Source organism: Lepisosteus oculatus, chromosome 19 (genome assembly GCF_040954835.1).
Source record: "Lepisosteus oculatus isolate fLepOcu1 chromosome 19, fLepOcu1.hap2, whole genome shotgun sequence".
NCBI lineage: Eukaryota > Metazoa > Chordata > Actinopteri > Semionotiformes > Lepisosteidae > Lepisosteus > Lepisosteus oculatus.
Genome location: NC_090714.1, coordinates 459,226 through 486,034, shown reverse-complemented (window position 1 = coordinate 486,034; position 26,809 = coordinate 459,226). Strand labels below are relative to the sequence as shown.

Below are 26,809 nucleotides of genomic sequence, written 5' to 3'. Positions count from 1 at the left end.
GAGTGTTAAACATGAATCTGAAGATACCTGTTCCAGCAAGAGTTTGATGTTTATACTTGTGTGAGTTATTGCCGGTATACAAGTTGACACGAATGCGTAATTGCTGACGTGGGTATAATTACAGAATCGATTAATTATTTTGAATTAAAAGTGTGGCTAGCATCTGTAGTTATAATATCCTTTTTTGACCTTCAGTTCCTGACACAGCATATGCAAGTGTGACTTACTTTTTCTGAGTCACTATGCGGTTTTCTTTGCCTTTTAAATTTCAGGTATGTTTTGACCATAAACCTAGAATTATCAGCAAAAGAAATAAAGATAGTCCTTCAGTGTGCTCACACCCTGTTACAAAGCACGACTTTGAAGAGAACAAGTAAGGCGAGAGAAGTTTCTTTACTCATTGATTTAAAATCCTTCGTTATAATAAATACCTACAGTATATTTTCATGGTATTGTAAAAATGAATGAAATTGCCTGATACAAATACATTGTGAGCTTTTTAACACAGTGGTTATTTCACTTTTGATCTTGTGGACAAAATGAATTTAGAAAACAATCTGACATTGCATACTTCCCTATCACATTCAAGGTGAATGTGAAACTAAATAGTGAAATTGTAATTAATGAGAAATCTGCATGACTGCTGTTTTTATTCATTAGTGTTTGTATACTCATTGCACAAATTATTTTTCTAGTTTTCCACCTCTGAGTTGATTAACAAGATATACATTCTCATTTTATTTTTTCAGTTAAAAGTTTCCGCGTTGCAAATCTCAATTTGTTCTCGATTGTCTTACCCTCTCATGTAAAGGAATACAGACAGTACACGGCCGCGGTGTGCTCACGTGGGCTGACTGCACTGATTGAATTCCAGGTGCCTGGTACACATTTTCCGGGAGACTACAGTCAAGTACTCGAAGGTTCGCCCCTACCAGCCACAGCGCCAGCTGGACCTGTGCCGCCACGAGCTGCGCTATGGCTGCGTCCGTGAAGACGCCTGCTTCTACGCTCACAGCCTGATAGAGCTGAAGGTGTGGACGATGCAGAGAGAAACAGGTGAGGAAGTGCTCTCCGCAGTGATGAGCGTACAGCTTGTTCAGAGCAGGTGTTAAGGTGGGCCAGGTTTCAGCAGAATGTACTTTAAACTGGCTGAACATACAGTACTAGGCATAAGGATTTCACGGGATCATTTTTAATCTTTTACACTTTGGGTGTGTGTTGCAGCTCTTTATCTCCCTTCAGCACAGTATGAACAGTCATTGTGTCTTCACTAGATACCGGTTTAACAAAACATGCTCATTGCTTGGAATACCATGTTTTTAGCTTTCACCACAAGTATTTAAAATGCCTTAGTTATAATTGTGCATTAGTTACATTAATCTGTGTTCTTCTGATAAATATATGGTCTCAGAAACACACAACCATATCGTTACAAAATAGTTGAGTGATATGTAAAATGAGTTATTTTTATTCTTTGGCATACAGTAGCTGTGGTGATGTTTGAGTAATTAATGAGGCCCAAGACTTGGTAAGACAAATTACACTATGTACACCAGTTATGCTTAATACGGCTTTTTACAATCAGAACAAAATGAGGCCTACTAAAAATGTATCACCAAACTAGTTTTTGGCCTGTGGCCTTATATTGCACAAAACAGGAAATCAGAACTGCCTGAAATACGATGGCTAACTGTCTGTAGTACTTTTCAGTTTCCAGGAATGATCAGAACGAGGTCCTCTGTTATGGCTCAAACTTTGAGATAGATGAGGGTGATGGACAATGTTTTCCTGTTTCTTTCTTTCTCTTGTCTTTTGTCTCTTTGCTCTTTCAAAATTAAATTCAAAGGGCTTTATTGGCATGACTGACAAATTAGTGTTGCCAACACTGATACAATTAATTCAACATCTATAGCCTTTTACAGTACAAGCATTATTAGACCTTTACTAACACAGAATATTAAAACATTGGAAAATAAAACATTACAGTATATTTGTAGGGTTTTCAGCCATTGATATTGTTCCAGTTCTGTGGGAGAGTGAAATATCCCAGCTAGGGATAGAAGACTGACTTCCATCATGTGTCTAAATGTAACTTGGACCAATACGATCAGGAGCTGGTTCTCAGATGTCCTGCTATTCTATGTACATAACACCCTGTTATCTTGTAAACTGCCATTTTATGGTTGTATTGTTGCAGTACTAGAAACTTCACACTAAAATTATTTTGTGTCTTTATTGCACTGTTCCTTTCTGTTTCCCTTTTTGCAATTTTAATGTCATCATTTTAGCTGCACATTGGTCAATCTGTTTCAATCTTTTTATATCCTGGGCCATGTGATGTAGTCTATAGAGTGTAGAGTCTCTTCCCTCTCATTTTTTAAATCTCCCTTAAACCATTTAGGTTGTATTTCTTAAGCCTGTATTTAATAGATTTAGGGTTTAGTTTGTTCTGAGCCTTTAGCACTGTTTTCGAAGTACGACCATCCTTCAGTTGCTTCGATTGACTCTGTGATCATCTGTACGCACTTCGCTGCTTCTAAGTTCCATCTCTGCTTTTTCAAAATTAGAAACCCTAATAATTATTTGATTCAAATGTGCAGTTGGTGTACTGGTGTGAGGTACATAATTCTGTAGTTTTGACTGAGAAAAACACAAATGCTATAATAAAACCCATTCACCTTACCTGTGCTTGCTGGGTATGGTGTTAATCTGACTGGTCAGTACTTTGGAGCAGGCTGACTGACCGTTTCTCCAGCACTTTATCTAAAGATACTTATTAGAAGAGTGAGCTAGTTATCTAGTATATGGCTGGAGTTTCAGTGTGCACCATCAGGCTTGTAATGCTTCTGCTGTGTTTGTTTTACAAGGTATTTCACATGATACAATTTCCCAGGAGTCAAGGAAGTATTGGGCAAGCATGGAAGCCAGTGCCCAAGGAGTGCAGGTAAATACTGAATCTCAAATTGTATATCCTTAAAATCCCTCAATTTTTATAGTCAAATTGATTCTAGCAACAGTGTGTGTGTGTTTTTTAAAGCAAGCACCAGGGGTGAGCAAGAGGTTCGGACCCCCACACCTGAAGATTCAGTTTGTTTGTGGACAGTGTTGGAGAAACGGCCAAGTTAGCGAGCCAGACAAGAACAAGAAGTATTGCAATGCTAAGGCGAGACACCCGTAAGAACATTTAAACATTTCTAACCTTGTTTTATATTGGTATAGGCTATTGATTTGCTGGGTAAAGACATACATGTATGGTACCTATGGTAAATGTTTTTAGCATTGCTAAGGAGACAGGTCTGTGCTTAATTATCTTTCAAATTATGACGTCTTTCTTTACACAGATGGTCAAAAGAGCGCCGTGTTGTACTGGTGAGCTCTATTGAACGCAAAAAGTGGACAACAATTCGTCCTCTTCCGACGAAGAAACCCATACCTTCTCAGTTTGACGTACGTGTATGAATGGTTATAACCAAGCCACATCCTTGCCTTGCTTTGAGTACAGCTGCTGACTCCTTTTTTATTGGGCCACATCTTGAGGGAGCTTTCAAGTAGTACGGTGTGTTTTGTGTTTACTAACTGTACAGAACCTCAATGAAGGGCGGAGATAAATGCCTGTCTAAACACAGCATAAATTCACAGAGTACAACACTACCCCTTTTTTCATGGGGGATCCTTCTGAGGTGGTTTTGCAAATCAGCAATCGGACGCTATTGTTTTACGCCTTTGCTTATATTATTTCCTGAATGCATCATGTTTAAAGAGGAAAACCAAAATATGCTGTATGCTGAATGCCTTTTTTGTGCTGACAGCTTTGTATCCATGTTTCATCGGGCAAGAAATGCCAGTACATTGGGAACTGTACTTTTGCTCACAGCCCAGAAGAAAAAGACATGTGGACATTCATGAAGGACAGCAATAGTGAGTAGATGCATCATGGAATTCGAGGAGAACACATTCTGGATAATCCGTGAATCAAAGAATTCATTTGAAAATGCTATAATAAATCTCATGTATCTGTCATGTGTATCTATCTCATGTGCCATATGAAACCTTTGTAAAACACTACCTCAAGATGACTAATTTATTTATTTTAATAAAGTTCTAGATATGGAGCAGCTTTATGAGCACTGGCTGAAGGCTCAGAAGCCAGATTGGAGTGAGGAGACGGGAAACAACATAAGAGAGAATGGGAAACAGATTCACATGCCTACAGATTATGCTGAAGATGTTGTAAGTGCTGTATACTTTGTTTTGGATCGTACTGTTGATATTGTGCTTAAATAAAACAACAGGATTGAATGAGACATGAGGCATTGTCATGTCAGCGTGTATGCACCAACATTTAGTTACATTCACTGTTTGTAAAGTTTTAAATTTTTTTTCATTCTTCCAAAAAGATCAAGAAGTATTATATTGATATTCAAAGAAGGATTATAGCTTGGACCCAGCCGTTAAGGAAAACGGTCTTGTTGTTTGACGTTCTTTAATGTGTAAACAGGCAGGCAACCACTGCTGGCTCTGTGGGAAGAACTGCAACAGTGATAAACAGTGGCAGCAGCACATCACTTCTGAGAAGCACAAAGAGAAAGTGTTCAATTCTGAGGATGATCAGAACTGCTGGCAGCACCGCTTTCCCACGGGCTGTTTCAGAGTCTGTGAGAGGTGCGTGTCGGCGGACCAACACTTCCTACATATATGCTCTAAAATGAATCCCCCTAACCTTTACAAGTAGAAAGCCCGGGAATCCATGTTCAAATATTTGCTTATTAACGGGAGTGCTGGTCTTCAGTGTTGATAAAAATGCATCCGATGTCCGCAGGTTTCTGAAGAGCACGTGCATAGAAGGAGACAACTGCAAACTGGCCCATGGAAGTGCGGAATTAAAGGAGTGGAAGGAACGGAGGGAGTTCCTCTTGATGAAACTTGCCAAAGCCAGAAAAGACAGCCTGATTGCACCCAATGATAATGATTTTGGGAAATATAGTTTTTTGCTTAAAGATATAAATTAATGTTTCATAATGTATAATGATGTGTTCTGCGGTACAAAAGCAAACTGAAGGAGTGGAATTGGATAAATAGTGCATTTGAAGGAACGTGGAAGACAAGGGCATCTGGACAACCCTAGAAGGGTTTATTGCTCTGTATGTCTGTGTTAAAGACAGCTGCGATGCAGAAAAAGACACCGTTACAGGCCGACTCATAGACTGTGGTGCTTGGAGGGATCATGGCTTTATTGCTCTCGCCATTTAAACAGAAAATGCATGAAAAACAGAAAATGTAAAGTAACTGTAATTTCCGATGACTTAGAAGGTTAGAAGGTGGAGTCGGGAAAGGATTAAAGAGACCAAAGAGGAGAGAAGGCAGTGAGGACAGCTTTCCCGTGTCATTTCTTCTCTAAAAGCCTTTTAAAATGAGAACACTCAGCAGTTATATGGGACTGGTTTATGTTTTTAGTTCAAATTGGGGAAAATTGAAAAACAAAAAAGTCTTTATTGTATTTTATTTTGCCTGCTAATTACATGTGGATTTTTTTCATAATAGAAGATTTTTCCTGGTTAGCACTGATACGTGTGAGCCCACGGTGTTAAAATAAAGGCATCATGATAAGATCTGCTTGTGTGGTTTGTGCCATCATCAGCATTTCTGTCCATTGAAGAAGAATGTACTACATGAGCATGAAAGGTCTGAAAATGCAAATCCATCGGCTGACATGTCTTCCTTGGAAGAGCATTGCTCACGGGAAACAAAAGGCAAAAAGGTTTTCTAACACCTCTTCAGTCCACCTTTAAGCTGCTACACGGCGACGTGTGGAAACGCACTGTCCGAGATGTCTGTGGTACTACAGTTGGGAAAAGGACACCTGTGCAGTTCACTTTTATTGGTCAGCTCTCAACTAGGTAGCAGGCGCCTCCAGCTGCCAGCGGGCAACCTTAAGACTTCCTCGGACACGAGCTCTAACAAATCATCACACTGTTAAAAAAACTGCATCTGTTCACAGGCATTTTGGGATTCCTTATCATGAAAAACATTAGAAGCAGAAATGACCCTGAAATTTGAGTCACCCGTTCACATTTCTCTCAATAACAGACTGATTTCCTTTTTTTTAAATCCTTCCATTTACAGATTGTGGCTTTACATGCCCTCCCTGTGCATGTTCTTTCTCGCCTGCTCTGACCTTTCCTTCAGGAGAGCTCAGCAGTGGGAACTTATTTTCAGCTCCATTTCACTATTCAAGAATTACATTTTGAGGAAAGCTCAATTAGATTACACATTTTCTTTACAGTAAATTGGTCAAAGTGTAAAGGCAAGGTCTTGCCCGCTTCCAGCAGCATCAGGCCATGGTTTCACACACGCTTGCTGTGCGTATGACCGACATCCCCCCACGCAGGGGGCGGAAAAGGATTACGCCTCAGGATTTCGCTTGACACTAGTAGCGAGGACTAGGAGGAGTTCGGAAAACAATCCTTAATGATTAAGAAAGGTGGTTCTTTAGCTTAATGAGGGTTTAGCCGAGACGACTGGAGTAGTGCAACCCAACGTTTGAACTGGGACACCGACCCCAAACCTTCCTTTGGTAATGCAATGACCCAATAGTATCTTATCAGATGTCTGTTAGCTGAATTCAAATGAGCTTTGCGCTTTCACACTCCGCCGCCCCGCCGTGGAGAACAGCCTGCTGACAGCGCTCTGCCCTTGTTCCCCATCCTGCTTTGCGACAGCCGCGCTGCCCAATACCCGAGCAGCACCACGTCGGGGATCATCGCGCAACACACGCGTGTGCACGGCCGGGCCTTCGCTTGGTGGACTTGCACAAGTGACATTATTTAGATGCCCTTCTGTGTAACACCACTGCCAAGAGACGTTTATCATTTTTTTATATAAAAGCAGCTGCGTCCACATTTGATAACATATATTTTACACCCCCGGCCTTCAAGAGTATATTCCTCGTGTATCTTGGTTGGTTTTCGGACTGTGTGACGGGACGGGGGCAGGAGTCAAACGCAGTTGCTTGAGGAGTCAGTGCGTGCAGTCGATTTTGTCGGGCGGCCTGCGCCCCTGTGCGCGGCGCGCAGTTTGGCGACGCTCCCCGGGCCGGCGGCCGGAGCGGAAGCGCAGGGCGGACGTGGCGGCGAGCGGTTGCAGGACTTACCTGGCAGCAGCAGCAGCAGGGCGACGGAGGCGCAGGGTTCCCCGAGGGGCTGTGCGAGAGTCCTCCCCCTCCCCCGTGGGCCGGTGCCCGTGAGCGGAGCCGAGCCGAGTGTATAAATGCGAGGGACGGGGTAGCACGGCATGCCGCGGCGGGTGCGGGACTCTCTCCGGCAGGCGCTGACTCAGATGGCCCGCAGACCCGCTGTGCTGTGCGGCGCCGTCGTGCTGAGCTGCACCCTGGTCCTCGCCATCAGGCTCAGCTGCAGGTAACTTCTCCGCCCCCAGCAGCCTGGGGGGTTGCGGGCCGAGAGGAGCCCCCGGCCGCCAGCGCGCAGACCCGAGTGTGATCACCCCCGTCCACGAACAGCACCTCTGGCACTTGATGATCTCCAGTCCAGCGTCATGTCGGGGGGTGGAATTATATTAAATGCTCGAGTCGAAGTACTTTCAGTCCGGCTCCGGGGGGAACAGTTTCGCCGTGTGTTTTTTTTAAATCTAGCTGACGTGTCCTTAGCAAAGGTTTCACCTGCGTTTCCCACCGTTTCGGTTGAGCTTTTTTTGTTAAGAGATCCACCTAAAACCCCGGCGAGGTCTGTGTCCCAGGGAAACGCTTGTGAACAGATCGAGCCGTGTGATCGATCAGTCGATCAGACCGCAGCGCACCTGAGCTCCGCTCTCGCGCACTCGAGTAGTTTACATGCTTGATCTATGCTGCATTTTTCTTGCACATATTTTGATCGATGTTGGTTTTAATTTGAGGGCGTAAGTGATAAACGCAAGGTCTGTGAACGATCATTTGCAGGTCATATGTGAATTAAGTTGTTTTGTGACGGAAAAGTAGATTTTGCTGGTTTAGTCGAGCAGGTGTACCCCAGCGGACTGTATTTACAGTGCTGAGTGCGTTTTATACTAAAACATGAGATGCACATTAAGATAACTCTGAACTGATAGAAATCATGAAAATCTTCAAAAGGTTTTGAATTGAACTTTTTTTACTGTGGTTTGCACATGCGGCAGTAGAAAGTCGAAGTCTGGATTTCATTTCGGTTTCACAAACCTTGACAACAGTATGTGTAGGCGCAGTTAAACCTGCTTTCCGCATCGCCGCCTGCTCGCCTCGGACCCTGCTCCCGGTCCGAGCGAGTTTCCCGAGGCGGACCTGTAGGCGAAGTTAGCCACGAGTGAAACTACTGGTAGGGACACGAAACTGGTCGCGACCGGGTCACGCCAGTGAGCAGTTCCCTCGGAACTGAGGGCTTGCTTGTGGTACCGGCTGGCTGCAGTCGTCATGCTACAAGTCCTTCAGCTGGCTGCCGGTGTCCGGCTCGCCTGCAGGAGAGCCCTTCTCTGCAATGCATTCACTCTCGGCTGTTGTCTCTCCCCCCTCCATGTGCTTCCCTTCCAGTCGCGCGAAAGCCGTGGTGGCGCCCGCGCCGCCGCCGTCCCGCTTCTTCTCGGCCGACGCGCCCGTGGCGGACCTGTTCCTGGGGCAGCTGGCGCAGGCGGAGCGGCTGCGCGCGGCGGCCGAGGTCTCGCTCGTGTGCTACTACGCGCCCTGGTGCGGCCGGAGCGTGTCGGCGCGCGCCGAGCTGGAGCGCGTGGCCCGGAGGCTCGCCGGACAGGTGCGAGGGCTGCCGGGACAGTTTCGTATGCGTTCGTCTCCTCTGTTGGAGCAGTAGTGTACTTTGGGCAGTCCCTGGCTGAAGGATCTGTGTGGCACCCCTGATTTCAGGGTGCATGTTCTGGTCAGCCTGTCAGACAGTTCAGCCATTCCAGCCTACAGACCAGAGCGCTTGCAGAGCAGCTTGGGGGTGGAGTTGTAGGCAGGTACAGGTCAGGAGGAGGGTTCTCGGGGCGCCCGAGCGCTGCCCGTGAGGACATTGAGCCTGCGGTGTGGGAGCTGGGAAGATGAGTACCGGCCAGTCGCAGAAGAGAGCCTCCTGCAGTCTGCTGCGAATCTGAAACGGGGTGACAGTTCTCCTGGCAGCAGGACAGCGATCCGCAGCACAAGGCCGAAGTTACCCCGAAGATAAGAAAGTGAATCTCCTTGACTGGCCCCAAGTCTGGCCGGAGGGGTTCTGTTGGCTCAGGCCGTGACTGTGATGTATATATTGTGTATAATATAAATACATATAAAGGGTTTGACTAGGGTTCTGCCTGGAAGCTGCAGCAGCCCTTGTAGTTCGTCATGCCAGACTGGAGGAGCCCAGCAGATGCAGTGTAAATGCCAGGTTGAGAACAGGCCAGAGGTGGCCAAGCAAGGAGGTACGAAGGTTGACCTGCTGCAGCGCTGTTGACCACAAACACGTGGCCTTTAGTCACACCATCGCTGTCTTTCTGCCAGCAATCGGCACGGGTTCCTGAGCTGCTGAAGTGTAAGATGTTTTCCACTCTAGTGTCTTACTCTTGTAGACGTTTACTGATGGTTGTCGAAGGGAAGTTTGGAGGTCTGAGGCCGCACTCGCAGCTGAGACTCTGTGGTTTGGCCATTGCAGGTGCAGTTTGTGGCCGTCAACTGCTGGTGGAACCAGGGCAGGTGTCGGAAGCAGCACAACTTCTATCAGTACCCCGTGATACACCTGTACTACCAACGGTAAGAGGCCAGTGGAGCTGGTACAGCCTGGACGCTCCAGTTTGTGTGTGTTTTCGACACCAAGAAATAGCAGAACGAGATTCCTGGGTCAGCACTTGAGGGAACCAAGTGAGCTTAATGGGTTCGGTCACCTTCTTTCCAACATTTTGCATGTCAGAGTAGTTTTCTTTTAAAACTGTAGAGGTGGCTGCTGCATAAATGATTAAATTAAACATGGAAAATGTTACAGACACCGTGGAGTCATGTGTAAGAAGTTATAAATCTAGAATTTCTTGAACTTTTAGTTTTGTGAAGAGAAAAATGTAAACCAGGAAGTTTAGGCATTAAACCCACAGGAAACTACAACTTTGACAGTGCAGGTTTCTCTTATTTTTCTTTGCAAGCTCGATGAAGCTCTGCCAGATTCTAATCTGGCCTTAATTCTGATTAATAATATTCAATATTCAATGTGTATGCATAATTGGGACATCACTGGAGGGCAGCTGATACTGTTTTAAGGTATGAACTGAGTTTCACTCAGTGTGAAATATTGCACAACCCTCGTGTGATTGGTGAGAATTTATCCATGTGATATTTGCTCCTTACCTCAGGGCATCCTTGTAATCTGATCTCAACAACCATTAGGTAGCTGTATAAACAAAATAATCCTACAATAAGAAGTTAAATGAATATATTGGCATAATTAAGAACACTAATGGATGTACATAATGCATAAAAACTAATTGTAATGAGTTCTATATATGCAATAATATCCACCTGGTGCAGGTTTAACTTCTTCACAATTTATCATTGCACCACACTCAAAAGATAACAATACCCAGACATTTAAAACACACAGAATAAAAGGCAAAGATTGGCACAGGTGACTGGGATAAAAGAATCTGGATTGCTGCGTAGTAATCGGAATCACCTTTATTGGTCAAGTATGTAGGAGGAACTTACTCGGGTGTACTTGGTGCTGAAAAATCATTCTACGTATGCCATGTACCAACGAGAGACTAGACGTCAGTATGACTGTGCACATAGAACTAGGGTTTCTGGTTAAACAAGAAGACAGCCCTAGGAAAGACGCTGTTCAAACACCGGTTGGTTCTGGTTTAAGAGGCCGGCAGTGTCTTGCCTGCTGCTTTGCTCTGGAGTTGTACACGTCATCAGTGGAGGAGAGGTGACAGCCAGTGGCCCTCCCTGCTGTGCAAACAGCACACCGCAGCTCGCCTCTGGAGCAGGCAGACCCGTTCTAGAGGAGTCGGCATGCTCTTAATGATGGCTCTGTAAAACCGTATCGGAATTGGCTGAGAGACTCCAAGGTTGTTCAGTTGGCACAAGAAGTACATCTTCTGCTGTGCTTTCTTTGTGATACTGGCGATATCCATTTCCCATTCAAGGGAATTAGAGATCACAATATGTGTGAGGCATTGGTGGTTCAGTGGAAGACGTCTTTCCTGTTAAGTGAAATGCCTGGCCATTACCTGGCCCCATGGGGATACGTTTTTTTTGCCAGCACTTGATCAACGTGCGGCTCACAACCAGCCCACTGGAGCTCAGCAGGTGTGGGCCAGGCCAGTCCCTGGATGGGAGACTGCTGAGAAAGCTAAGGCTGCTGCTGTAGATTGTTTTGCAAGACATGCTGTATACTCAGAGCTGTTAGTGACTCAAAATACCTTGAAACGACCAGGAGAGGGGGCTGTTATTCTGCATGTAGAATACCTGGGATGTTTCTAGGTGTGATTGGTTATTCCGCATGCGTTCTTCTCTCTGTGCAGGTTTGGGCCGATCGAGTACAGGGGCCCGCTTACAGCAGCCTACCTGGAGCAGTTCACGCGCAGGGTGATGGCCCCTCTCGAGTACCTTCCCTCGCGAGACCGGCTGCAGGATTTCTTCTCCTATCATGAGGTCTTTTGTCTTGAATTACTTTTGCTTCCTAAGGGTGGGTTACTGCAACACCTGGGGGTTTTATGTGCTTGACGTCTATGCATGAGTTGTATGTGCTTTTCCTTTTCAGAATTTACACATGGTCAGGTTTTGGTGCATTGAATTCAACGAAAAAGCCATTTTGTTGTTTCCATACCTTATTTAACCCTCAACATGCTGGAGTCAGGAGTTTTTCTGTACAGAAAACGGGGGCGGTGAGAAATCCTGTGCTCGGATGTCACAGTCATTAGTGAAACATTCATACAAGAGTGTTCATAGAGGCCTGCAGTTCTTAATAGGCTGAGTGATTTATAATACTTGATCATATGTTTTTTGTACTCATTTTTGTGAAGCAAGATTTTTTCCTGTGAAATAGCTGGCTGTGTTTTGTTCTAGATTGAGTAATCTAATCTGTGAATTAGGTTTGATTGAAATTAAAATTAGGTTTCGATGTGAGCGTATCTAGTGCGATGTAAAACTATTCGCCCCCTTCAAATGAAGGAAAGCGATACAACGTGCAGTTTAATCTCTCTGCAAATCTGGATGTAACAGAATCATTGAGAGCCTATTTCCCTATTCTAAAAACGCACCCTCAAGCAGGAAAAGGCCATCTTTAACTGAGGTATCTTACTCGGGAAATGCAAGTTCCCTAAAACACAGAATAGCAAGCACTCTCTAGCAGGGTACAGATACTTTGCTCCAGTCGGGTTCTGTCTGGATGATCATGAAGTTGGGGCTCTCGCCTGGCACAAGCTTCAAGTTTCAGCTCCTCCTGTCTTGTGGTCAGACTCCTCTCTCTTATTCTCTTCTCCTCCTCACTTACCTTCTTATCTGATCTTATATGGTGTGTTTCTGGCCTGTTTATTGACACTGCCTCATCCACCCACAACTCCACTAAGGTAAACCAACTTGAGCTTTACGGTGTGCTTTGATCACAGACTCTGGACTCCCCTCATCTCTGCAAACATCCCCTCTGCTTGGAGCTGGCAGTTTGTACTGTGCTGGGTGTTTATCTAAACTCTTACAGACACTTCCTAGTCACCTATAACTGTAACAATACATTTCAACAGGGAACACCTTATTGTGAAGAACCCTGTTCGTCTGTTTATAATCTTGGAAGTATTCCTATGTTTGAAGGTGGCTGAAACTAGGGCACAGCTCATTATTAATCGTGATGATAATCTCTCTTCTTTCCCCAGCCTGGCGTTGTTGGGTATTTTGAGTTCAACTCTTCACCTCAGCCTCCGGGATATATGGTATTTCTTGCCTCAGCTTTGCAGGCGCTGAAAAGGGGTGAGTTATTGCATGGATAAGACCTAAAACAAAAGAGCACCGTTTTTCACACACACTTTTGGAAACACACTTGGTATGTTTAATGGACAGGAATGTAAGCCAGTGCTTACAATGCATGATGGCTTATGAAAATAAAATCCTTCACCTGAAATAATCTGTCAAGTTACATGTGAAACTGGAATTTGACTTTATTAAACTGAGTGTCATTTATCATGCAGGTTCCTGTAAAAAATCTTGGCCAGCTTCATGTTCTTGTAACTCAGTTCTTCCTAATGAAAGAGATTATTATAGGCTGTGATGCCAAATATCATGTCTTTGTGGGGAATACCATATACAGTTGCAAAGGACTGAGTGGTTTTCAAAGTATACCTGACGTATGGCATGTGAATGTGAAAACTACCTTTGAGAGCAGCTTAGCTGTGGCAATGGTGGTGTTGAATGTAATAATTTAAAAAAATGTTCTACCGTGTATTAATTCTGTAAAACATTTGCTTTCCTTCAGCTTAAATTTCAGTTGAGACAGACTCTGAGCACTTAACAAGAGTGAATTCAGGCTTTGGAATGACAAATTTGTGACCTCTATTTGAATATTTAAGAAGTTCAAATTCATTCAGTGGAAATTACTTTGGTCTCATGCATTTGTCACTTTTAAAAACATAAAATAGATGTTTTTGTGTGTTTCTCAAAGAATGTTTTATTTATGTTTACATCTTCAATATAATACATGACAATAGTGATAGGTACTCGAGTTTGTATTTGGATTTGTATTTGGATTAAACTTTTACACATCTTTCTTTTTTTCTAGTTCAACACGGAAAGGTAGCATGAAAATTGGTAATCTGTCAGTAAGAATTCGGGCAAAATCGACTCAAACTTTACCAGAGAGTGGAAATTACCTTCCAAATTCCAGAATGTCTCACAATAAAGACTTAAACACTGTGGCTGCAGCATTTAGTGACAAAACAAGGACCTTCCAGTACAGTTTATGCCAGGATATTCTTGAGTGTCCTGTGCCAGTCAGCTCTAGTTTTGGAGTTTCATCAGCTTTAGTTGCTCTCGTATTCGTCAGGGTTCCTGTGTTTTCTGGATGGTTGATCTTCTAGTTTTGGCAGTTGCTCGTCTGATCGGAGTGCAGGCTGTTGGCAGAGGGTGAAGTCACGTGGCGATGAGGGGGGTTAAACAATCCGGTGAACTCTTCATTGCATTAGGAAGGGTGTAAGCGTGTTTAAACTGTATCAGCCAGACCTCTTAAATCATTCAATTGCAATGAAACATGAGAGAATGTTTTCAGCTGGTGTTTTGGGAAGTGCTTCCTGACGGCCCGTCTCTCTGCAGATTTCCAGGGTGGTGTGCGCTTTGCTGTGATTACTAACAGGCAGGTGGCGGAAGCGATTCCTCTGCAAGACTTCGGAGCAGTCTACATGCGCCGGCACTCGAACACTTCTCTGGTAGGTCCCGGCCGCGTGCTGGTGAGCCCACAGTAGACTCGGCATTAAGCTGCATCAGAACCGCTCATGTCTCAGGATAATTCTCTCTGAACAAAGTGGCCCAGTCCCCTAAGCTCTGGGGAGTGATTTGGATACACCATCACAGGAAGTGCTGCCTTAACTTAACTAGCATTTTCTGTCGTATTGAGTTAAACTGACCTGTATTTAAAATGACAGGAAGACCCAAGATCATGGACTGTATGAAGGCTGTGTGAAAAGCCATGTGTACTTGTGTATTTCACAACAGAAGTACGCATTTTAACAGGATTATATTTTGGATTCTGTTTTAGGTTAAATACAGATTGAGTATCCCACCTATACATCGACCTGTCCTTACGTAATGTTTTTTTTACCCGTTACCTGGACATAAAAATTCCCTGCAAATAAATCCCCTGGATGCAGAATTCCTTCTCAAAATGAGAAGAATAAAAATAGCCATTTCCAAGTAAAATTCTTACAGATTTCTCTTGTAATAACCAATATAACTGTATCCTGTAGAGCGCTGTGCTAGTTTTATGTAGGTACTGTACGGGTATGTTTGTGTCGTCCAGGTCTCTGCTTCTTGTTCGCCGGTGAATGTTTGTGATGTTCTTACCTCTCTAATTGCTAATTCAGTGGGTGTGACGTTTAAAAATGTGCCGGTGTTAGGCTGTGCCTAAAAACAGATGTGTTCAAACAAGTGCAAAGATATAAATGTCCGAGTGATGGTGTCTGATTTTTCTCTGGATGAATCCGCCCCGACATGAGACTGACCAACACCGTCTTGTGGGCAGAACTCCTGACTGTAGTTGGTGGGGTCTGATCGCCTGGTTGTGTCTAGATATTCCCGCGTCACAAGCTGAACTTCACCTCGGAGAACGTTTGCCAGTGGGCCTTCGAGCACCGCGAGGGCCTCCTGCGCTGGCTGCGGCCTCACGGGGGGAAGAGCCGCCTGCTGGACGCGGAGCTGCAGAGGGGCGCAGCGCTGCTGGTCTTCCTGCCCTTCGACCCGCTGGCCGGGGCGCAGCCGCTGGTCCGCGAGGTGAGCGCCGGCGGGGACCACCTGTCCTGGGAGACCCTGAGAGCGAAGCCTGGTGTTCCGTGCCTCTGTGTTAGCCCAGATGGATTCTGGGAAGGAAGACCCTTGCTTTGTGATGGAATTTCTTCTGTAGCATCTTAACATAAAAATCCATCATGTGGTTGAGGATCTGCACCCATCAGAGTTATTTTCCACCTAATTACGTGGTGAAATTTGATCTTTTAATTAGATTGCGCATAAATGTGGGATTTTGTAGACTTTTTGAAACAGTTAAATTATTGCATAGATAAATCTAGATTTGTCAATAGACATTTCTAGTTTCTTCTTAATTTCCATAGCATTAAGTTTATTTCACAGTTTTCTGCGTTTCAATAGAATAGATTTTTTTTAACCTGCGATATGGACATGTTTAAGCTTTCATTCCACATCTGCCACTTTGATCAAACGGATAAATTGGGCATGTAATTATTTGCTTGCATTGTCTTTATGATAACTAACCTCCAAACCACAGTACCTTTTTCTTTTATCACGTGTAGAAGTCACAGTTTCTGCTTGGGCAGGAGAAAGATGTGAAAATGAAGCGGTTTCCCATGATTGATGACAAAACTTTATCTAGGCTCCATTCTGGCAAAACATGATGTAAACACGAATCGCTATATTTGTAATTTGTTACCTGTCGGGACAAGCTAGTGTGCGTGTCACAAGGCTCTTCGTTCACTTGCTTGTGTTTCAGCCCTGATTTTCTTGTGCTTTCTGGCTAGACCTCTGCCCTTGAGGGTGAAAAATGCAGATAAATGTGTAAATGAAGTGTCTTCACAAACGCTGAGAAAGAGCACTGAAAATTAATTCTTAAAATGAAGGTAACAAAATGAAGGCGTTTCCTTTAGGATAGATATTTTCAAATGAATCTCCTGCCTACATTTGACATTCTGCTGTTCTAAAAATACTTTCCCTCAAGGGACAAAGCTCAGACTTCCTCTTCTGAGTGCAGTTTGTTCATTGTTGTGCTTCTGTTGAGAGACGTTTGACCTCAGCAGCTGTGCTGTGCCAGAATGGGCACTTCACTTCTCCCTTCACGTGCAGCAATACACCTGGGATGTTTCTGTGGAATTTCTAGCCACGTTCCCTTCAGGCACAGATGCGTAGTTATGGCTTGACGTTTGTATGTGAAGGTCATGGTCTTGCCATCCACAAGGAGAAGGTATAAATGAATCTGGTTACCTGCCTTAGCGGTTATATTGCAGCTTTAATCGGCACTTTTATTGTCACTTGTATAGTAATTGCAATAAGCATTTCCCACTTGTTTATTAAGCCTTAGTAAAAGGATGGTAAATGTTGACATCTGACAGGACCATTTTTCGGAAAACATTATTATACCGTAGCTTATAATGGAATTTTATTTATCTGCATTGCAGATGTGGTCACAGAGCACCGAGCAGCAGTGAGGTTGAATAGTAAGATGTAGTCATTTATATTTCTAAACTCGGACAGTAAAATACATCTGCAGTTAGATTACTATGTCCCTGCAAACACACAAACTATTTAGATTAGAGTACCTACAGTTCCTGGGACTTGTAGTAACTTGTTCCAAATGGTTAATGGCTAAATGGTAACTAACCTCTGATAAATCAGCTCAGGGGTCCAGCTATTGTAATCAATGCCTGAATCTGAAAATGTGATGTCTGTGGTGATGGTTCCTAGGGAACTGAGAACTCATGGGTCTTAATTCTTATTAAATGTGAAGGCCGAAGTGACACCACATGTTGTAACAATCTGAAAAACCTTGTGTACTATCAAAGAGAGAATGGAAACACTATATCCAGACAGCTGAAGCCATTTCATGTTGGCCAGTGCTCTTAAGCCATGGCCTTGGCGTCATGATTCATGTTATTAATGTTTTTACAGATGGAACTAGAAAACGAAAGAAATGATTACTCTTCTGCTCCTTAATGATTAAGAAATGAAGTTGTTCTGCTCTGGGGAATTTTAACCCTGGCATCTCCAAAGTGTTCCTCGGACAGTGCTGCTCCTAATCATCATTATAATATATGCAGGGTTTTGCTGCAGTCAGATTAAGAATTTAGGTAATGTAAATGTGATTGCAACCCTGAACTATATAGCAGTACTCTGTATGTTAAGGAGCCCGAAACTGATATCTCTTATTTTAGAAATCACATTGATTTATCTCGCTAAACAGATGATTCATACAGGGGATTTCAGAATTTACCATGACTGTGTGCTCCTGAATCAATTAAAAAGCTGTTTTGTAATGGAGCTTGGCGTCTTTGGGAAGGAATTTCAGTCATCTGACTGCTGCTCTAATGGGTACAGATCTGCTGGTGTCTCAGGTCTTGTGTTCTGGGCTCAGCCTTCATATGGAGTGTGAGTGTTCACCGTCCGCATCGGGTCTCCAGCTACACTGGTGGGAGAACGCTGTCCAGGTTAGTTGGCCTCTCTGAATGGCCAGCTTTGTGCCCTTGTGTCGGTGTGCCTTCACTGGACTGGCGAGCTGTCCTGTGTGCTCTCCCACCCTGCGCCCTGCGCCAGCTCCATTAGGGTTCGGCTCTCTGGATGTGGGAAATGGGGGAATATTGAAAGATTAGAAATGGAAATTGAAAGAATCTGAATAAATCTGTAGCTTGTAGTGTGCTGAATATTAGGGAATGTATCAAATTTATTAAGCTTATGACTTAATTCGAAGTGATGTGTATCAGTAAGAGTTGAAGTGAGGTTTATGGATTGTTGCTTTGTTTCTCTTTGTCAGGTAGCAGACGTTGCTACCAGATACCACAGCTGCGAGAGGAGTCAGCAGGCGGAGAGTGGCGAGCAGACGGGGAACGTGAACGAGCAGTGGCTGTGGAGCAGGAGGACGCCGCTCTTTGAGCAGCTCTGCTGCAACACTGTGGTCCTTCCGCAGTCGCACTCGATCTCCAGGACTCACAATGTCTGCGAGCTCTGTATCAACCAGTCCGCTGGGGTTGAGCCCAGCGAAGTCCAGGCCCCTCGCTGCAGCTTCCATGAGATGGAGGCTGCCATGGACTCCTTCTACCTCAAAGAGCGCACCTTTGTGCATTTGGTCTCCAGGAACACTGAGTGTAGCAACATACAGAGCACATACAGTCCTTTTAGTTACTACACTGCCTGCTGTAAAACATTGAATGAAGGCCGTGCTGATTTGGATAACCTCTCTGAGCCACCTTCCCTCCCTTCCTCCAGTTTCACATCCTCGACACAGCTGCAGGACGAACCCAGGACTCTGCAGAACATGTTTGCTCATGCGGAGAGCAGCAGTTCTGCTGTGAACCACCATTTCCTCAATGGCGGCATCACAGGGCTTAAGTGCAGGACTAATAAGACGCTTGGGTTTTACATGTTGGATTCTCATTTGCACTGGAAATTTGCAGTCAGGCTGGGTGCACCTGAAAATGGGACCACAAAGGTGTTCACCACAATTGTGAACGTCTTGGATGAGGTCCATTATGTCCTGGATCACAGTGAATTTTTAAAAGATGCACTAGGTAAGTATACAATTCTCTAGCTTTGCTGCTTTGTCATTAGACATCTAAAGCTTAAATCAGTGACCACCCCTGTTACAAAAAAAGTTCAAGTATTGTGTAGCAAGTTGAGTGTGTTATGCACCACCATTGCTGGCAAGTAGCTGTTGGAAAACAGAACACTATAGAATCACATTTATTCAGCTCCATTTTTGTGCTTTTGACATCTTCAAGACTGGAAATGCCTTCTTCTCTTGTTCCCACTGACATGTCCATTGACTTTTCTTCCGATATTTACTATTTGTCTTAGACAGGCAGCCCTCCATTGATTCTTAAAGTCTCTAGGGGTCTGGACAGGCATGGCGTGCCTTCAATAGCAATATTGTAAAGTTGTTCTCTTCATCTGTGCAACTATAAAATGTCAAAACACTCAAGAAAAGAGTTCTGAAGAGTTAGTTGTATACGGTATCTACAAACCTGCATACAGTACATTCAAAATGGATACATTTAGTAACCTAACAACCCCGCCCCAAAAACTGCTTCTAACGTTGACTGGTTTATAAGTAGAAGAGGACTGTCATAAGCACAGTCCTGTTCAATAGCCTGCATTGGGTCAGATGAAGTAAGGTGATGTGTGCAGCTTTCTCAGTCGTAATGTACTGAGAGGAATTAGAAATGCAATAAAATCAAATTTTACTAAACTAGTAAAATTACACAAAATCCAGCTTGATTTTTCACATAGAAAAAATGACTCACAGTGCAGTGGCGTGTAAAATGTTAATGCTCAAATAGGTTATCTAATCTAACACTGGACCAAAGGAGTCAGATTTATTTCAGTGCGTGAGTAACTGTTTCACGTCCTAGCAGTGCTCGGGCCTGTGCCGTGCGAGATCACGGAGATCACTAATCTCAGCGTGCACCAGTGGCCAGTGCGTCACACCCACAGTGTGGCACAAAATTAGGAGGAGTGGGCGGGGTGAGAACATGGTCTGCAGTCAATACATACTGCCCGTTGTCTCCCTCCTTACCGTGCTGTTGCTGCGCGTGTTACCCGCGGGCTGGCGGGTGTGGTGAGCCCTTCATCCTGGATCACCACGGGCTGCGGAGCAGAGCCAGTCCCAGAGTTGCCTTGCCTGGATAAACCGGTCTTATCTGTGGTTCTCCAGGCCTCTGGCTACAGATATAGTTAAGTGAGGCACACCAGGTGTCTGGTGGAAGTTCCTGCCCTCGGCTTCCCAATGGGCTGTTCGGATCCAGCTTGTGGCAGTGGTGGCACTGCAGCTCAGCCAGAATGAGGCTACAGGACGACTAGCTCGACGTGCCTGTGGTATATTAACTCATGGATGTCACATTTCTACAGCCGCAAAGAATTCTGCATACAACATGCGCAAAATTGTCCTTGTTCTGTATTTCAGAAAACTTCATAAGAAACTACAGCATCCTGTACAGTCCATTGAAGAGGTATCTGGTTGGGGAGTCTGTACCAAGATCTTCAAATTCTTTTATTAATGAAGTAACGACCCAGAGCTTCAACAGCCAAGTAATGGATCCTGAAAAGGTCATTTATAATTCTTTATCCTGCAGTAAAAGAACTACCAGGAGGTTACTAGTCAGCAAGTTGTTTAGTAAATCTGTACATGGAGTTCTTTATAAATCTGAGGTGGAGATTGATTTCCAATGCCTTAACATCCTCGCGTGTAATACAGACAGTGGGACATGTTAATTGTGCGCGGTGGAGCTGGAGTGTGTTGCAGTGCAGTATGCATGAGGACCATGTGTCTCCTAATGCAGTCATTCTGAGATAGGCCCTACAGCTTTTATCAAAAAGAAAATGATTCATTATTGTGGCCTTCAGGTACGACCATTGTGTTTTCTCTTTTAGTAGATTTAAACGGTTTTAAAGAGAGAACCTTCATTTGGTGATTTTTTTCCCCCCTGGTGAGCTTGCAGAAAAGACAGTTCATTGCCAGCAACTAAAGCTGCATGCTGTAAAGAGCTCAGTTGCTGGTTGAGGATGCTGGCAAACGTTAACGTCTTTATGTTGAGGATGCTTTTTCCTTAAATGGTCTTGGAGTGGTTTGCCTATGTCGGGGCGTTATCGACAGCCGTCATTCCACCCGATGATCATCGCAGGACTGCGTTACCCCGGGCAGTAAATTGTAGTGGTTTACAGCCCTGGTCCTGAGAGAACTGCTGCGTCTTCTGGCGTTCTGCAGCTGGACTGTACTGCCACAACAAGTCCCTAAATCGCTCAGTGCCAGAACAAGGCAACCTTGAAATCCATTCTACGTTTCACAGGGACCCAGTGAAAGTTAGACTGGGCAGGATTTATGAGATGATAAACATTACTCACCTCATGAACTCCAGAATTAAGAATATTTGAAGCTGTTTACAGTAACATTAGTATTAATGCCTTACGTAATTAGGTGTTTGATCTTTTACAAAGTGAAGGTGTTGACCCTTTAATATCTGTGATACAGGCTGGCATTCTCTTTAAGCAGGAGAGTTAAGGTCCTAATATACACCAGCTGAAATCACTCAGATCAGGATGTGACTAAACTGCTCAGTAAAGGTCAGCACGTTTCGAAGAAAGGTGAGAAAGATATAGCAACAAGTGACGCAAGAATATTAAACATGATGTTAATAGCCAGCACGAACAATTTCTGTCAGAGCTGGAATGATGGCCAGCAGTGGTGCTCCAGCCCAGGGTTTTAGATTTCTTTCTGGAGTAAAAAACAAGATCATTTCCATCGCCTGAAAGACACTGCCTGCTGTGGAGGGTGCACGTGAAATAACTATACAGTATATAATTGTGTGCAGCACATATTTACACCTCGATTACAGTGACCATGGAGTGTCTTGCTCTCTCTCTCCCAGTGCCACTTGTTTAGCACTGTTAAAAAGAAGACTCTTAATTTGATGGCTGTTATTATTTTCAACAGAACTTTCTGCATGTGGTTTCACTGCCCACATGGTTCAAGACTGTGAAAGTGTAAACGTTGGGGAGGCTTTTCCCAAAGGAATTATTGGAATAGAGTTGGTTTAGGGACTGTACGTTGGAGTGAATGTGTTTCACCTGTAGCTTGTCGGGTAGAGAGTCCCATCAGAAGTCCAGGTTATTGTCAGAGACTGTTGGTTAAATGCTGTGAAAATATATAGGAAAGGTGATATATAGTATACAAGTGTTTATGAAGAAAATGGCCTCTAGGCCCCCTTGGATTGTTTTATGCCATTTGAGTGCACTAAGAGGGATTGTCATTTTCTCTCTGTCACACCTGTACCTTCTTACTGTTATCAGATGGCAGGTGATTGAATCACATAATGCTACTGATGGTGTGACCGCTGTCTCAGGAGCCTCCTCATTCATGGTTTTCCACAAGCCAAGAGTGATTCATTTCTCTGCACTGCAGCACCATACCCGTGTTATTAAAGAAGCAGTGCCTTTACTCGGACCTGTGGAGGCTGTTCAATACTCTCTCTTGGTATTTCCTTTCGTCTGTGCAAGATCAGTTAAATTCTACATCACTTTTAGAGTCTTGCAACTAATATTTTTTTAATTGGTTTTGACGGCAAATTTTTAATGAATGAGTAGGAGTAAGGAATTGTTATTAGTGTTCTACATGTCTGCCACAGTGTTAACAGTTGGCTTTCCTCTGCCAATACCTGCAGTTTCAATCAGATCTAATATGGGAAAAATGAACAATGTAGTTTGTATCTTTAAATTATACACCCAAATATCAAACCTTGAAGCCTAGTGACACAAAATCCGAAAAAATACTGATCCACTGTCTGGATCATTAAGATCTGGTTGTATCGTACCTATTGCAGATCACAAATTAAAGATGGGTTAAATACTGTATATGACGTTCTACTGTAAAACCATTTTATTGGACTTGTGACTTAAAAAATAGAAATACATCTATATGAATATAGATTTTCCTTAGTATTGTTTTTAAACTTCTGTGTGTAACAACTATCTGTACACTGTATTGCTTACCTGGTTTCTAGGAGACCTACAGTAAGTCATGATCAGCATCCTGTTGTTGGCTTTAAAACTAAGAACAAAATTGCCTTTCTTTTACAGTTACTTATAAAATAAGCAGGTTGATATTGTACCCTACCAAAAAGTAAACTCAGTAAGTCTAGTACCATTGTTACTATGTGAACATCTCTGATGTCTGCCACCTGACGTCCCACAGCTATCTCCGTAATCGGGAAGTCTGTAGTAGTGGTTCTGTTCTCCTGTTTTGCTCATAGACCTTTTTTTGTTACACTTTGCAATTCTATAAGTGTTAAATTATACATATTATATTGTGAGGAGTAGGGTCTATATTTTTTTCTGTACCTCATGATGCCATTTCTTTAACACAAGTTTCATACAGAATAGCAATTAAATTTTCGATTATATTTATTATCTTATGTACTTTCTCTTGGAACAGGGCTTCTGAGTCCTGATCTTTTTGACTCTAGTGTCTGCTGGCAGTCTTTCCAAATGAGCTCTCTAAGTAGGAACAATCATTTAAAGATACATTAAACGGCTCTTTGAAATCCAAATTTATTTGGGATGAAAACAGGCAGACTTTGTGGTCATCTAAATGAAAAACTGAATGGGTCTTAAACCCTAAACCAAAACTTTTGAGATTCTGGGTAAGGTAGAAAGTTTTTCAAAACATCTTTAAACCAAAGATATTTTGCAGAATATTTCATTGTCACATATGGTTTCCGGTTTATTTTTTCCAGGATGTACTGCTGTTTTATTACACGCAGTGGTGTGGATTTTGCACTGTTCTCAACCACGTCATCATTCAGCTTGCCCGTTTCTTCCAGGGAAATCAGAAGATTGCTGTCTGCAGGTGAGAGGTTTGGGCCGTTCAGTTGCTGTCTCAAATTAATCAAGTTTATTTGAGATTGTGCAAGTGAGCAGGGTCGTGGGCTGCAGCCCAGGGGCACAGGGGTCAGCACTGCTGGAGCGTCAGGGTGCAGTTCCAGCCCTGGGGTGCTGTCTCCGTGGAGTTGGCATGTTCTCCCCATGTCCATGTGGATTTCCGCCGCCTCATTGCTCTTTGGGAATTTTGGCCCTGGTGTGAGTGTGAGTGTGTGTGTCTCCTGTGATGGACTGGCCCTGGTGTGTGTGTGTGTCTCCTGTGATGGACTTGGAATTGTCCTGACACCTTTTTTCCATGTCCTGATAAGTCAGCCATTATTATAATTGGCAACACTGGATTTTGGGATAATAACCTTCTTGTCTGTACTTGTTTACTTTTTTTAGAATTAATGCTGCCAAAAACGACCTTCCATGGGAATATATGGTAGACCGATTTCCAGCACTACTGTTCTTCCCTAGAGACAGGTAAGAATCCACTTAGTCACGGTCGTTTAATTGTAGCACAGTGTGCTGTACTTTGCCGTCTTCTGGTGTCTAAACATAGCAGCTTTGACATAAACTACTTACGATTCTGAAAGAGTGCGTGAGTGTAGCTTTTATTTCTTGGATATTGTGATGCTAAGTGGCTCAGCCTTCACTTCAGGGCACAAAGCGGGCGTGTGCTCAGTCTCTGATGTCAGCGACGTGACCATCTCAGCCTCCTGAGGGATTGTCCCACTCTTTCCCAATCGCAGACGCTCTCCTCCGAGAGGTGCTCTGTGCTGCCGCGGGACAAGAGGCGTTTCGTCCTGTGCTCTTTCCTTCTCTTCATCTGAGCTCTTACACTCTCGACTACCTCCGAGCCCTCGGCTCTCTGGCTCTGACTGGTCCTGTACTATGGACGCGTCCCTGCCTTCAACTTCTGCCATTTTGGATAGCACTGACCTCAAGGTCGTTAGTCCATGACTTCTGTATGCTTTATGAAGGGAGTGGGACAGAATCCATGTGGACCAGTGTCCACAAACAAGAGAACGTTAAATCCGCCCAACTTACAAAGTTCTAACAATCACCTTTCTTCACTGCTGACATTGGTCAGCATCGCTGCCTCGCAGAGCTGGACCCTAGGTTCAGCACCAGACCTGGGGCGCTGTCTCGGTGGAGTTTGTATGCTCTTCCCGTGCTGGCCTGGCTGTGTGCCCTGAGAAGGACTCGCGTCCCGTCCAGGGGGGATCATGTTTTCTGCCCATTTCCTGCTGTGATAGGTGCTGACCTGCATTGGAGAAAGCGGTTAGAAATGGGGGGGGGGATGTCAGTCAGGTTCCCCACACTTCATGTGTTGACTTCATCTCTGCAGGATACATGCCACATTTTTTGTTAACTGCTTCTGCTCAACTCTGAGGGTTTTGTAGTCATCCTATTTGAAGCAAGATCCCTGTGTTGCCATATGGTTGCATTGTCCTTAGAATGATACACAGCAGGTTTGGTGTTAAATAATCAAACATTCCTTAAACAGGAGAATTTTGCACAAGAGGCAGCCTTTGTCTGGCCAGATGGTTCACTCTGGATGGGAAGAAGTATTCAAACAACTTCAGTTATTCATGGTCAGCCAGGTTTTGATTCAGATGTGTGTTAACAGCCGCTCAAGCAGCAGCTGCCTGAGACAGGAGGGAACTGGCTCTGCAGGAATGACAGCTTGTGTGATAATGGCACGATCACTACAATGACATTTTGGAGTTAAGTGGCTAAACAGCTTTGAATTGGTAGGAGTTAATGTTGCGAACTAGTCATTGACAAAGGTCTTGCAACCCTATGGGATTACAAAGGTAGGTTTCTGCATTTTTACAAATAGTCATTTCATAAGTCAAGCCTGTTGGTCAAATCTGTGAAGTTTGGAGTTAATTGGCTGAGTTTTTTTGCTGGAGTGGTGGGGCCATGCTGCAGGCATAAAAATGAAGATTTTTGCTGCTTGTAAGTGTGAGGTAGGTCCGGGGGCCGTGTAGCCTCGCCCTGCAGGATGGTAAATCAGTAGCTAACCACCTCTCCTGAGCAGCACCCGCTCTGGACTGGTTAGAGGAGGCACCAACACGAGCTCTCATCCACACAGCACCAGACTGACTCCTGCTTGGGCCAAGTAAGCTTTCAAGTAAAGAAAAACAGTACATGACAGTTTTGTTTTATAGACGATTAGCACTGATCGCCTGCTTTCTTCATTATTTCCTGAAGGAAGCACGCGAGTGTGAAATTCCCCGATCTTCCCTTCACCCTGCCCAACCTCGTGCGTTTCGTCCTGCGGCACTCGGGCCCGGGGGCTCCTGCAGGGGGGCCGGGGGGCCGCCTGCGCCTGGCCCGCGCCCGGCTCGCGCGGCAGCTGGCCCGGCTCGCGCGGGAGAGGCGGCGGCTGTCCCTGCACGCGCGCGCCCGGGCCCTGGACGAGCTGTACCGGGAGAAGAGCCGGCAGCTGCAGGACACCCAGCGGAAACTGCAGGCCCTGGCCGGCGTCTCCCAGAGCCTCCTCCCGGCTCCCGCCGCGCAGACGCACGCTCCAGACTCCCAGCAGCCCGACAGCGCGCGGGCCGAGAGCTGAGCAGGCCCTGGCCAGATCCATGTCTGTTCGGGAAGTATTTGATGGTCCCTTTTGAATGTCTGAGAAATATTGAATATGATCTATTTTTACAAGAATCCTTAGCAATCACTTAATGTGTTCTGATTTAAGTATTCAGGTATGAAGAAAAAATGCTGCATTTGTTTACACTTTGATATTGCACATTTGTACTAATTAAACTGGTTAGTTTACACTGCATTTGAAGCATTTATATTTCTTCGCAGTGATGTCTTTATTAGGCTTTAAAATGGTGGATCTACTAATCCTGTTAGGACTATTTAATCCAGGAATGCCAGTGGAAATGAGCTGATACACAATGTATGCTGTTGCGGTTTGGATCAAGTTTTATACCAGTTGAGTAATCAAAAGTTTCTTAAACTAAACTTTCCTTTTTTAAA

General features: G+C 44.3%; 2 protein-coding genes and 1 long non-coding RNA gene across 3 annotated transcripts in view; 2 read left to right on the top strand and 1 right to left on the bottom strand.

Moving 5' to 3' along the window:
• The window catches only part of zc3h7a (zinc finger CCCH-type containing 7A), a 22,160-nt gene extending 16,551 nt beyond the window's left edge, over positions 1 to 5,609 (top strand). Inside the window, exons 15-23 of the mRNA XM_015359829.2 lie at positions 273 to 373; positions 875 to 1,056; positions 2,868 to 2,944; positions 3,038 to 3,174; positions 3,342 to 3,447; positions 3,810 to 3,918; positions 4,100 to 4,230; positions 4,499 to 4,662; positions 4,820 to 5,609. Of these exons, the coding sequence (XP_015215315.2) occupies positions 273 to 373; positions 875 to 1,056; positions 2,868 to 2,944; positions 3,038 to 3,174; positions 3,342 to 3,447; positions 3,810 to 3,918; positions 4,100 to 4,230; positions 4,499 to 4,662; positions 4,820 to 5,009 (1,197 nt within the window). The 3' untranslated portion in view covers positions 5,010 to 5,609. The remainder of the gene's footprint in view (positions 1 to 272; positions 374 to 874; positions 1,057 to 2,867; positions 2,945 to 3,037; positions 3,175 to 3,341; positions 3,448 to 3,809; positions 3,919 to 4,099; positions 4,231 to 4,498; positions 4,663 to 4,819) is intronic.
• The window catches only part of LOC138224330 (uncharacterized), an 11,700-nt gene extending 4,467 nt beyond the window's left edge, over positions 1 to 7,233 (bottom strand). Inside the window, exon 1 of the long non-coding RNA XR_011182790.1 lies at positions 7,151 to 7,233. This is a non-coding gene — a long non-coding RNA (uncharacterized lncRNA). The remainder of the gene's footprint in view (positions 1 to 7,150) is intronic.
• On the top strand, positions 6,778 to 26,809 carry txndc11 (thioredoxin domain containing 11). The gene is made up of 12 exons (XM_069181128.1): positions 6,778 to 7,415; positions 8,555 to 8,771; positions 9,645 to 9,742; positions 11,506 to 11,635; positions 12,853 to 12,946; positions 14,282 to 14,394; positions 15,254 to 15,454; positions 18,216 to 18,969; positions 20,361 to 20,503; positions 23,686 to 23,798; positions 24,215 to 24,295; positions 26,033 to 26,809. Exons 1-12 carry the CDS (start codon positions 7,291 to 7,293, stop codon positions 26,391 to 26,393), a joined length of 2,430 nt encoding a protein of 809 aa, XP_069037229.1. The 5' UTR covers positions 6,778 to 7,290; the 3' UTR covers positions 26,394 to 26,809.